At 42.6% G+C, this 13,371-nt stretch overlaps 1 protein-coding gene and 1 long non-coding RNA gene across 6 annotated transcripts in view; one reads left to right on the forward strand and one right to left on the reverse strand.

Moving 5' to 3' along the window:
- Nucleotides 1-1,258, reverse strand: part of LOC131835832 (uncharacterized) — a 32,999-nt gene extending 31,741 nt beyond the window's left edge. For all 3 annotated transcript variants that reach the window (XR_009355380.1, XR_009355378.1, XR_009355379.1), the window contains exon 1: nucleotides 1,152-1,258. This is a non-coding gene — a long non-coding RNA (uncharacterized LOC131835832). The remainder of the gene's footprint in view (nucleotides 1-1,151) is intronic.
- Nucleotides 1-13,371, forward strand: part of THSD4 (thrombospondin type 1 domain containing 4) — a 564,345-nt gene that overhangs the window by 357,321 nt on the left and 193,653 nt on the right. Inside the window, exon 1 of one of the 3 annotated variants that reach the window (XM_059180553.1) lies at nucleotides 1,203-1,408. The exons of the other annotated variants lie outside the window; for them this stretch is intronic. Within the exon in view, the coding sequence (XP_059036536.1) occupies nucleotides 1,337-1,408 (72 nt within the window). The 5' untranslated portion in view covers nucleotides 1,203-1,336. Of the gene's footprint in view, nucleotides 1-1,202; nucleotides 1,409-13,371 lie in introns of those variants that run through there. 3 annotated transcript variants of the gene reach the window in all.

Below are 13,371 nucleotides of genomic sequence, written 5' to 3' on the forward strand. Positions count from 1 at the left end.
TACTGTGTGTCTGGAACTATGCCAAGTTTGTGCCTTGGTGACATCCTTGATGGTCATCAAAGCCATCAGATGGCCTTTCCCCGTTTCACAGGTGGGGCAACCAGGGCCTACTGGAGTTAAATACTCTCCCGCAAACCCATGGGGAGTTAGTGGTAGACCTGGGCTTTGAACCGACATCTCCCTGGGTCCAGGGCCCAGGCCATCCCACTGCGTCATGCTGATGTTTTCTCCTTTCTCCTCAGAATGCTTTCTTGAGCCTGTCCTAAGCAGAATCTAATACTTGATGGATTCTCCACCTATTTTAGACAATGGGCTCTGTTATTTCATAACAAGAGATGGCCACTTAGGGTGCATCTCAAGTGGACTGTAGGCTTCGGCTGGACCCACTCTCCAGCCAGATCCCATGTTCCCTGTGTCCCCAAGCCCCATGTTGGTGGTCAACTGATTCTACCCAGAAATATTTCTTGAAAATCATCCTGCTTTTCAATGCACTGTGCCAGCGCCGTCTAGGCCCTGGGCTTCACTTGCTCTCCGCTTATCATTTATTTTTACATCATCTGCAAGAATTCATCAAGCTCTTGGTTAGGCGCAGTGACCCAGGGAGGCAGCAAGTGGGGGCCAGAGTGGCTTCTTGGGTCCCCATCCATTCATGCCCTTGTGGCTGGTGCATAAACACACAGCATCCTTGTGGCTTCTTTCCCCTTTGTGGCTGCCCTTGGTAACGCAGCCTTTGACTGCCCAGATTGCTACAGCCTTCAAGTCAGAACTGAAAGGGAACACAGAGGTCATCCACCCGGCCCTTGACCATACCAGCGAGAAAACCAACTGAGGCCCGTAATGGGTTGGCAGCATATCCAGGCAGACAGTTTGTCAGTAGCAGATCCTGGACTAGGAAGGCGCCGGGTCTCCCAGCTCCCAGCCCGGAGCTCATCCTGCTGCAACTCACTACTCTTGATGAAGCGGGGCTTTCCCCCTGCATGTGGAGCGCTTACCTTGGATCCCTTCGCATGAATGAGACCAGATGCAGAACTCCACATTGATTTCTGTCCCTCCCCTTTCTGCTTTCTGTTCAAGGCAGCCCCCCAGCTCCCAGCTGGCTCCTGTCCCCTCCCCCAGCCGGGAGAAGTTATTACATGAAGAGATCAGCTTACCAGTTTTCTTCAGAGCAGAGGCTGAGCTCGGAGCTCCGGGTAGTACAGTGAGGGAGAGCAGAGGGAAGCAGCGCGGTGCCTAGCGGAACTCCAGGGCTGGAATCCCGAGACACAAGTGCATCTGCTAGCTGTTAGCACTTGGCAGACGGAGTTCTCCTCTAGGGTAGTTCTAACTTTGGGTAATAATGTTTGTCAGCTACCTGATATTAACATTGCTCCACGTTCAAACAGCAGTGTTAGCAAGACCTGGGGGAGAGGTAAGCCAAATAAAATATCTTGTCAGAAGTTGTATTTTTGTCAGCACTATATTTCCTTTTCTATCTACCAAGAGGGATCAGGAAACGGGGTTTTTATGGTGTGCAAAGAGTAATGCTTTATATTGCGTTTTCAGGCTTGCTTTGCCTTTTCTTACAGAAAGACTTTTCTTCTTGAAGAATCCCATCATTTCTAAAATCTCATTCTGAGGTTGTCTAAACAGTTGCCACCCTGGGCGATTGGCATGGCCTCGGTGACAGATGCCTGGAGCGTGCACATTTCTCTTTCTGCCGCTGCAGGAAAAAAAATGTGCACGTCAGATTCCGATAGGGACCGTTACCTTTGAGAATGTTTCTCGTGTTGGAGAGAGGATATGCATGCTAGAGGAAATGTTTTTCTTTACTTCTTTTGCATCACATTTTCCTCCTTTTTGCTTTGATGTGCCTGGAAAAAAATCTGTGTTTAACTTTGGATCATAGGTTTGCAGTGGGCTAGTGATACATGACAGGGCTAGAATATGCCCAGACCTACTAAGGCAAGGAGGCGAGGATGATTTTATTCTTATGGGTTTAGCTCATGTTTGCTGGATACATTTCTGAACATCACAGATGCTCTGGCATCCAGGTCTTGATGCAGCAAAGAGACTGGAAGGGGGGCACCATGTGACCTGGAGCGGGAAGCACGTAGGGGTATCCACCCGCACCTGCAAATAAAGCTGCAGCCATTTGCCTCATTTGCTCCTTTTACTCTTTATTCCGATGAAAGATCTCAAAGACTGATGTGCAAGCAATGAATGGAAGGACAGGCTCTTTCCGGAATCCATCTTCCTCTCGAAAAGCCAAGTGAAAAGTCTATCTCCTAAAAAGGCCAGGGGCCACATCACAGCTTTGCCTTTTGTTAGCACTGTCAGGATGGAACAGGCAAGAAAAAGCAGTCTGTAATGACTTTTCCCTCCTCTGTGAGTGGAAGCAAGAGCGCTCCCAAAGCCAGGCTGTGGGGCTCACCGTGCGCTCAAAATAGACATGTGGCTCAGAGGCGTGCAGCAACGGGTCATTTGTTTCAGGCTTTTAGCCTATTAGTTACCCGTGTCCTCTGCTCTGCAGATACTCTGTGGGCCTGGGCTAAAGGGGGGCGGAGTGGGGTGGGTGGGGGGGTCGGTGGAGGGCTTGAATGGGAGCTGGAGGAACTGAATGGGTTTGTGATGCTGGAAAGCTGAAAGCAGACCATTGCCCTCTAGTTGTAGCCGGGGTTTGCAACTTCCCTGTCGATTTTTTACTGTGCAGAGTAAATGACAAATGGGCCGGCCTAACTCAGCCCGGAGCACTTAAGCATGTGAGAGGAGAGCTCATATGGAAAATATTTCTATCACCGCTGCCTGCGCATATGGTATGGGGAGACCCCCGTGCAGAGCAAATCAGAGCGCCCCAGCAGCCCCTCAGTGGCGTGCCAATTACTCTTATTAACAGCAAGGCTAAGGGCAGGCTGCAGTTACCTGCACACAGCTGGCTCCTGGGGAAGGCCACTCTGGAATGCATGTGCCTCAAGCCTGTGTCACATGCAGAGAGGCGGGCGGCCCTGTTTCTCTTTACAGTCAGCAAAGCAGGCGAAAAATGAAAGGGGATTCCACTGGCTCACCCAACTCGGGAGAGGAAGGCACAACTTCTGTCTTTGGCGTTCAAGTGCAAGGGCTTAATAGCCAGAAAACCCAATCAGAGGTGACACAATGCCTACCCTCCTGCCCCTTTGTTTTGCTCTGCCACACTAAACACAGGCACTCATGTGCCTGGTCCTCGTTTCTGTGTTCCTGCTTTGGAGCACACGTGTGCATGTGCACATGCCCGTGCACATGTCACTTTCAGAGCCTCGGCTCCGTTAACTACTGTGCTCCTAGGAAGCTGTACAATTAGGATTCTTTTCCCCTTGCTGGAAATGAAGTGATGAGGAAGGAACAGGAGTATGCCAGTAGCTCCCCTTCCCTGTTTGAAAAGAATGTCGTTTATATAGAGCTTTGAAGAATGTGGCACGTATTTATAAGAACCCCTGTTTTTATAGCCCTGTTACTTGCAAGACTCACCCATAAACATGTGGCGTCGTCCCCAAGTCACCAAGATTTTCTTTTTCACTGCCAGCCGGTTTTCTTGCAGGTTTTAATTATCTTCCCTTTGGATGTTCATAAAAACACACGGGGCGGGGGGAAAGGAGAAAGGGGAAGAGAGGGCTGTACACCTTGTGTCGCGTAGCTGCTGGGGGCTCAGCGTGGGGCTGGAAGCCAGGCAGCGAACTCTGGGTAGAAGCTCGGAGTCCATTTTCTAGGGTGTGAAGTCTTTGCAGATAGGCAGGGGTGGGCAGGTGGTGGGAGGAGGGGGTGTTATTCCAAGCAAGCCTTGTTTGGCGTCCTGTTGCTGGCACTGTTGGCCCCGGTAACTGTGAACGAAGGACAAACAACCTGGTGTGGTGTGGGCGCATGGGTTTGAAAACAAACACAGGGAAGGACTGTTCCTTCCCTGATTTTCCGGTTGTAGGAGCATTTGGTTCTCATGACCCAGTAAGAACACTGAGGTCACTAGAAAGCCTTTGGCCTTGTCAACATTAGGAGAGCAGCAGTGTTAACATGTAGAGATTGTACATATCCCCCCGGAGAATGTAAAAGCAGGCTGGACTTCTAGTGCATTCGCCAAGCGTGCGAAACATGCCGGGATCTGGTTTGTTTGCTGGACGCTGCCGGAGAGTGTGTGGGAGTGGAAGTGTGCATTTTTCTCTCCTGAATTTGGACTTAAGTCCTCAGAGAAGACCAGTGAGACACTGTTATGTGTGAGGAAGGGGAGGGAGAGGCAACTTGGAAATCAAAACAGTAGAAGTGGGTCAAAAAGATGTTTATGTTCATTTTGATGAAGCAATTTGGCTTCATCAAACCTACCAAAATTCAAAACTAAAATTAAAAATCAAGGTAAAGGGTACAGATTGTGGTCCCAATCTTGTGAGTGTCTAAAAAAGCACCGAACTGTATGTACCTTTTTAAAAAGCAAATTTTGTGGTTATATGAATAATATCTCCATTTTTGTTGAGATAAGCACCAGGTGTCATAGAAAAGTGTGGACTCGCTGTCTCGTACACAAAAAGCTAACACGGCACTGTTAACTGACTGGAATGTAAGTAAAAGCTTTTTTAAAAGATCAATTTTTTTGACATTAAAAATGAAGAAGAAACAGCTCTTTGGCCCAACTTCTCCATTTCTAATACTTTATTGTATAAATCTACTCCAAATGTGCAAAATACTCTCTGAACCATTTTTCAGAATTAGGTTGTTGCAAAAACCCAAATGTCCCTCGATCGTGGGCACTAGGCAGGTGTTCAGAAAGAATGACGTGGTTCTGCACATATGGGTAGGAAATGACCACTAGGATATGTTGTGAAGTGAGAAGAGCAAATTGCAGCACGACATATATAAAATGCTACTTTTATTTTTTTTTTAAAGATTTTATTTATTTATTTGACAGACAGATCACAAGTAGGCAGAGAGGCAGGCGGAGGGTGGGGGGAAGCAGGCTCCCTGCTGAGCAGAGAGCCTGATGCGGGGCTTGATCCCAGGACCCCAGCTGGGATCATGACCTGAGCTGAAGGCAGAGGCTTTAACCCACTGAGCCACCCAGACACCCCGTATAAAATGCTACTCTTTGTGTAAAATGGATGAACATATTTGTCATCTCCTCTCTGGGAGGATACATAGGAAAGGGGAGGAGACAGGGTGGCTGGGGTTGGAGGGCACCTGAGGGATTTCCATTGCACCATGCACCTGTGTACCTTTCAATTGTGTATAGTAGGCATGCGCTTAGCTGGTAAAAAAAAAAAAAATAATAAAATACATGATCTAATAAAAAATCACTTAGTGCATATAATCTGTGTATGTAACCTGTCTGTGTTTTATGTTTACAAGGAGGGCAGTAACAGTAGCTGCTTTAAGAGGTGGTTGGAAGAATGGAGGGTGATGGTGTGTATAGAGCAGTTAGCTTGTGTTTTAGGCAGAATGAAACTTACTAGCAGTTACTGTGGTTACTATTGTACCTGCTGCCTGGGTGTGCGAGCTAGGCGCTCAGGAAGGGAAGGTGAAAGAGAGAAGGTCTTTTGCCTTTGATGAGCTTCCACTCGAAAAAGGGCACTGAGTGCAAACAGTTAATGATCATGCAATACGAAATTCTCTTTAATTGCGAGAGCAGAGGCAGAGGGGCAAAGAAGCAATGAAATCCACGTATGATGTGAACAGAAACTTCACAAACAACTTCATATTTGAACTGAGACTTGAAGGTCTGTGTGTCCGGGGTCTTCAAGACAATCCCCAGGTTCAGTGATGCTCTGCGTGTAATTGCACTCACAGCTGTGATTTGTTACAGCAAAAGGCTACAGAGCAAGGTGCCTGGGTGAAGTCTGGGGGGAACCAAGCGCAGCATTCCACAGGTCCTCTCCCAGTGGAGTCATGCAGGGCACACTTGATTCCCCTAGTGATGAGTTGTGACAACACGTGTGAAATGTTATCAACCCGGGATGCTTGTCAGAGACTCACTGCCTGTAGCTTTTATGGGGGGCTGGCCACATAGGCAAGCTCTGCCTGTCGTGTACCAGCAGTACAGATTTCCAGAAAGTAAGCAGGGTGTTCAGCATAAACCTATCGTTAGTACAGCATAGGCATAGTGAGCCACTTTTACCATCCCTGGGAGTGTAGGGGCCCTCCCCAAATCCATTCCCAGATGCCAGTCAGTGGTCAACCTCATTAGCAGGTTTTCTTAAAGGCGAGCACTCAGGTCTGCTGTGTTAACTCTTTTCTTCACAGATGGGTAGGCATTTTAAGTGGAAAAAGAGGGAGGGAGGACATTCCAGGCAGAGGGAAAACATCTACAGAGCCCCAGAAATAAGAAAGAACATGACATGTTCTGGAAACAATGCTTGGTTCAGATTACAGAGGCATACGTTGTGAGGGGATGTGGCAGGAGAAGGTTTGTCCCTGGATCCCTAGGTTTGGAATTTTTTCTCTGTGCCTTTGAAAGTTACAGAAATTACATATCTGCAGTTTTAAGATTAATTTTTATCATTTATGACATGCCATTTAGGTTACTACTGTGGGACATTTTCATGGTTGGACGTTATTGAAATTGCTGTTTAAGGATTAAAATAAATTAATCAGTGGAGAGTTGCTTTGTAAACAGTGGTAGCCTTAAGCTAGCCCTGATTTTAGTCTATTTAGTTTAGTTTTTTTTTTTTTTTTTTTTTTACTAATAGACTTTAGTCTGTTTAGTTTATTTGTGGCAAATTCAAATGAAGGATGTATGCAGTGACCCTAATGACTGATGTCTGTGCGCAGCGCTCAACCTTTCTTTTGCTTTCTGATATCTAGAATGAAAAACCAACTATGTGGAACTAACTCGACCATGCAAGACCTGAGTTTGAGTCTTGGGTCTACCATGTCCAGCCATATGACTTTTGGCATTTTGAATTGTTTTTCTCCTAAATTAAGAAAGCTGTTGTTGTTGTAGAAACATATTCAAGAAATGGAAAGAATGAAAAATTATAGGCTCCTCTTTCCCCCCACTCTCTTCCCAATCCTTCCTCCCTGGATGAAACCATCAGTAACAATTTGGCATTTGTTCTTCTGGAACTATTCCTAAACATTTTAAAGCACAAAGGAATGTGCAAATGTGCATGTGTGTCTATGAGTGTATGTATTTACATGCCTATACACACATGTGTGTCTATGTCTACATATGCATGTGTATATATGACCACATGCGCATTTGTATATATGCCCACACACATGTGTATTTGCCCCCACACACGGAGTATATGCCTACATATGCATATGAGTATACGCCTACATGCACATATGTGTATATGCCTACACACATGTGTATGTATGTGTACACATACGCCTACATATGCATGAGTCTGTGCCCACACACACATGTGTGTATGCATGTATGTGTATATGCCTACGTATGCATGGAAGAATATGCCTACATGTCTATGCCTCTATGTGTGTATAGGCCTACAACTTGCAAATGATGACAATTCCGCTGCTGCTTTTCTGATACCTGGTACTTGTTTCTGCTTCTTGTCTTCTTGCAATTGCCAGGACTTCCAGTACATGGTGTTAAATCAGAGCAATGAAATTGAACATTCTCATTTTTCAGGCATAAATGGGAAAGCTTCTACTCTGTCATCAGTAAGTGTGATGCCTGCCAGATGTTTAAGGTAGATCAATTTTATCCAGGGACAATGTCCTTTCTAAGTTTTTATCAGGAATGTTGTTCAATTTGGGCAAATGTTGTTTGCCTTCACAAAGCGCTGATGGGGTATCCTTCTTTAATCTACTCAAAGGGTAAGTTAAACTGACTGATGAATCATTTGAACTTTATATCAAAACCAATTATGTACTCTATCTTGGCTGATTGAATTTAAAAAAATAAATTTATTTATTTTTTTAAAATAAATTTAAAACAGTGAATTATATTAGTACATTAGTATATTTCTTTTCTTTTTTTTTCATTAGTATATTTCTTAATGTTGGACTCTCTTTGCCTTTTAGGAACTATCTTAGTCATGGTGATTTATTCATTAAATTCACTATTAGATCTGATTTGTGAATATTTTCTTTTGAATTTGGGGTTTTTGTAAATGAGTTCTGTTTTTCTTGTGCTAGACAAGGGATTTTCTAGTTTATAAAATAAATTCAAAAGTTTCTCATCTTTTAGTGTGTTTTGAAACAGTTTAAATAACAGAGGAATTAGCCTTTTCTTTCTTTCTTTTTTTATAAATTTATTTATTTGACAGACAAGAGATCACAAGTAGACAGACGCAGACAGAGAGAGAGGAGGAAGCAGGCTTCCTGCTGAGCAGAGAGCACCATGCGGGGCTCGATCCCAGGACTCTGAGATCATGACCTGATCTGAACGCTGAGGCTTTAACCCACTGAGCCACCCAGGCGCCCTGAATTAGCCTTTTCTTGAAGGTCTGTTGAACTGTCATAAAGTCCGCCCTTCTGTGAAGAGGTGGTTTTTGAGTATGTAGTTTATTTTCTCTTCTATTTCTAAAAAAAGTGTAATATTTAATATCTATAGGGAAATATATGTGTACTATAAGCAAGTTATGAAGCAAAATAATAAAACAAACACCTATGGACTTACCACCTAACCAAAGACATAAAATATACCCAATACTATATGCTAGTAACCAGGCCTTCCTCTCTTCTTTTCCAGAGAGAAGATGGTTGTCATTTCCTTGCCTTTTTAAAAAATAATTTTATTCATATATACATATATTTCTCTAAGACTGTATTGTTTATTTTATTTTGTTTTGAGTTATATAAACATGGTATCTTGTTCCTTTTTCTTTTTTTTTTTTTTTTTTTTTTTTTTTTTTTTATTTTTTATTTTTTATAAACATATATTTTTTATATACATATATTTTTATCCCCAGGTCTGTGAATCACCAGGTTTACACACTTCACAGCACTCACCAAATCACATACCCTCCCCAATGTCCATAATCCCACCCCCTTCTCCCCAACCCCCTCCCCCCGGCAACCCTCAGTTTGTTTTGTGAGATTAAGAGTCACTTATGGTTTGTCTCCCTCCCAATCCCATCTTGTTTCATTTATTCTTCTACCCACTTAAGCCTCCATGTTGCATCACCACTTCCTCATATCAGGGAGATCATATGATAGTTGTCTTTCTCTGCTTGACTTATTTCGCTAAGCATGATACGCTCTAGTTCCATCCATGTTGTTGCAAATGGCAAGATTTCATTTCTTTTGATGGCTGCATAGTATTCCATTGTGTATATATACCACATCTTCTTGATCCATTCATCTGTTGATGGACATCTAGGTTCTTTCCATAGTTTGGCTATTGTGGACATTGCTGCTATAAACATTCGGGTGCATGTGTCCCTTTGGATCACTACATTTGTATCTTTAGGGTAAATACCCAATAGTGCAATTGCTGGGTCATAGGGCAGTTCTATTTTCAACATTTTGAGGAACCTCCATGCTGTTTTCCAGAGTGGCTGCACCAGCTTGCATTCCCACCAACAGTGTAGGAGGGTTCCCCTTTCTCCGCATCCTCGCCAGCATCTGTCATTTCCTGACTTGTTGATTTTAGCCATTCTGACTGGTGTGAGGTGATATCTCATTGTGGTTTTGATTTGTATTTCCCTGATGCCAAGTGATATGGAGCACTTTTTCATGTGTCTGTTGGCCATCTGGATGTCTTCTTTGCAGAAATGTCTGTTCATGTCTTCTGCCCATTTCTTGATTGGATTATTTGTTCTTTGGGTGTTGAGTTTGCTAAGTTCTTTATAGATTCTGGACACTAGTCCTTTATCTGATATGTCGTTTGCAAATATCTTCTCCCATTCTGTCAGTTGTCTTTTGATTTTGTTAACTGTTTCCTTTGCTGTGCAAAAGCTTTTGATCTTGATGAAATCCCAGTAGTTCATTTTTTCCCTTGCTTCCCTTGCCTTTTGCGTTGTTCCTAGGAAGATGTTGCTGCGGCAGAGGTCGAAGAGGTTGCTGCCCGTGTTCTCCTCAAGGATTTTGATGGATTCCTTTCGTACATTGAGGTCCTTCATCCATTTTGAGTCTATTTTTGTGTGTGGTGTAAGGAAATGGTCCAATTTCATTTTTCTGCATGTGGCTGTCCAATTTTCCCAGCACCATTTATTGAAAAGGCTGTCTTTTTTCCATTGGACATTCTTTCCTGCTTTGTCGAAGATTAGTTGACCATAGAGTTGAGGGTCTATTTCTGGGCTCTCTATTCTGTTCCATTGATCTATGTGTCTGTTTTTGTGCCAGTACCATGCTGTCTTGATGATGACAGCTTTGTAATAGAGCTTGAAGTCCGGAATTGTGATGCCACCAACGTTGGCTTTCTTTTTCAATATCCCTTTGGCTATTCGAGGTCTTTTCTGGTTCCATATAAATTTTAGAATTATTTGTTCCATTTCTTTGAAAAAGATGGATGGTACTTTGATAGGAATTGCATTAAATGTGTAGATTGCTTTAGGTAGCATAGACATTTTCACAATATTTATTCTTCCAATCCAGGAGCATGGAACATTTTTCCATTTCTTTGTGTCTTCCTCAATTTCTTTCATGAGTACTTTATAGTTTTCTGAGTATAGATTCTGTGTCTCTTTGGTTAGGTTTATTCCTAGGTATCTTATGGTTTTGGATGCAATTGTAAATGGGATTGACTCCTTAATATCTCTTTCTTCTGTCTTGCTGTTGGTGTAGAGAAATGCAACTGATTTCTGTGCATTGATTTTATATCCTGACACTTTACTGAATTCCTGTATAAGTTCTAGCAGTTTTGGAGTGGAGTCTTTTGGGTTTTCCACATATAGTATCATATCATCTGCGAAGAGTGATAATTTGACTTCTTCTTTGCCGATTTGGATGCCTTTAATTTCCTTTTGTTGTCTGATTGCTGAGGCTAGGACCTCTAGTACGATGTTGAATAGCAGTGGTGATAATGGACATCCCTGCCGTGTTCCTGACCTTAGCGGAAAAGCTTTCAGTTTTTCTCCATTGAGAATGATATTTGCGGTGGGTTTTTCATAGATGGCTTTGATGATATTGAGGTATGTGCCCTCTATCCCTACACTTTGAAGAGTTTTGATCAGGAAGGGATGTTGTACTTTGTCAAATGCTTTTTCAGCATCTATTGAGAGTATCATATGGTTCTTGTTCTTACTTTTATTGATGTGTTGTATCACATTGACTGATTTGCGGATGTTGAACCAACCTTGCAGCCCTGGAATAAATCCCACTTGGTCGTGGTGAATAATCTTTTTAATGTACTGTTGAATCCGATTGGCTAGTATTTTGTTGAGTATTTTCGCATCTGTGTTCATCAAGGATATCGGTCTATAGCTCTCTTTTTTGGTGGGATCCTTGTCTGGTTTTGGGATCAAGGTGATGCTGGCCTCATAAAATGAGTTTGGAAGTTTTCCTTCCATTTCTATTTTTTGGAACAGTTTCAGGAGAATAGGAATTAGTTCTTCTTTAAATGTTTGGTAGAATTCCCCCGGGAAGCCGTCTGGCCCTGGGCTTTTGTTTGTTTGGAGATTTTTAATGACTGTTTCAATCTCCTTACTGGTTATGGGTCTGTTCAGGCTTTCTATTTCTTCATGGTTCAGTTGTGGTAGTTTATATGTTTCTAGGAATGCATCCATTTCTTCCAGATTGTCAAATTTATTGCCGTAGAGTTGCTCATAGTATGTTCTTATAATAGTTTGTATTTCCTTGGTGTTAGTTGTGATCTCTCCTCTTTCATTCATGATTTTATTTATTTGGGTCCTTTCTCTTTTCTTTTTGATAAGTCGGGCCAGGGGTTTATCAATTTTATTAATTCTTTCAAAGAACCAGCTCCTAGTTTCGTTGATTTGTTCTATTGTTTTTTTGGTTTCTATTTCATTGATTTCTGCTCTGATCTTTATGATTTCTCTTCTCTGGGCGCTGTTCTCTGAGGGCGCACTGAGGAGTGGGGCCCTGGGCTCTCGGCTCCTCCGGGCCGGAGACCAGGAGGCCGCCATTTGTATTCCCGTCCTCTGGAACTCTACGGAAAGCGCTCAGGGAACAAAAGCTCCTGAAAGCAAACCCGAGCGGATTACTCACCCCGGCCCCGGGTAAGGGCGGTGTAATTCCGCCTGGGGCAAAGACACTTGAAAATCACTACAACAGGCCCCTCCCCCAGAAGATCAACAAGAAATCCAGCCGAGACCAAGCTCACCTACCAAGGAGTGCGGTTTCAATACCAAGGAGAGCAGCAGAATTCCAGAGGAGGAGAAAGCCAAGCACGGAACTCATGGCTTTTTTCCTGTGATTTTCTTTAGTCTTGCAGTTAATTTAATTTTTTCTTTTTCATTTTTTTTTTTTTTTCTCGCCTTCGGGTAAAATTTTTTTTTTTTTTTTAACTGTTACCTTTTTCTTTTTTAACGATTTTTTACTAGTTTATCTAATATATATATATATTTTTTTTACATTTTTCTTAGGTGTTTTCTTTTTTTAAAAAAAATTCTTTTCTTTTTTTTTTTTTTTTTTTTTTTCTTTTTTCTTTCTTCCTTTTTGAACCTCTTTTTATCCCCTTTCTCCCCACTCACGATTTTGGATCTCTTCTAATTTGGCTAAAGCATATTTTCCTGGGGTTGTTGCCACCCTTTTAGTATTTTACTTGCCCCTTCATTCACTCTTATCTGGACAAAATGACAAGACGTAAAAATTCACCACAAAAAAAAGAACAAGAGGCAGTACCGAAGGCTAGGGACCTAATCAATACAGACATCGGTAATATGTCAGATCTAGAGTTCAGAATGACAATTCTCAAGGTTCTAGCCGGGCTCGAAAAAGGCATGGAAGATATTAGAGAAACCCTCTCGAGAGATATAAAAGCCCTTTCTGGAGAAATAAAAGAACTAAAATCTAACCAAGTTGAAATCAAAAAAGCTATTAATGAGGTGCAATCAAAAATGGAGGCTCTCACTGCTAGGATAAATGAGGCAGAAGAAAGAATTAGTGATATAGAAGACCAAATGACAGAGAATAAAGAAGCTGATCAAAAGAGGGACAAACAGCTACTGGACCACGAGGGGAGAATTCGAGAAATAAGTGACACCATAAGACGAAACAACATTAGAATAATTGGGATTCCAGAAGAAGAAGAAAGTGAGAGGGGAGCAGAAGGTATACTGGAGAGAATTATTGGGGAGAATTTCCCCAATATGGCAAAGGGAACAAGCATCAAAATTCAGGAGGTTCAGAGAATGCCCCTCAAAATAAATAAGAATAGGCCCACACCCCGTCACATAATAGTAAAATTTACAAGTCTCAATGACAAAGAGAAAATCCTGAAAGCAGCCCGGGAAAAGAAGTCTGTAACATACAATGGTAAAAATATTAGATTGGCAGCTGACTTATCCA

This window comes from Mustela lutreola, chromosome 7 (genome assembly GCF_030435805.1).
Source record: "Mustela lutreola isolate mMusLut2 chromosome 7, mMusLut2.pri, whole genome shotgun sequence".
In the NCBI taxonomy this organism is placed as follows: domain Eukaryota; kingdom Metazoa; phylum Chordata; class Mammalia; order Carnivora; family Mustelidae; genus Mustela; species Mustela lutreola.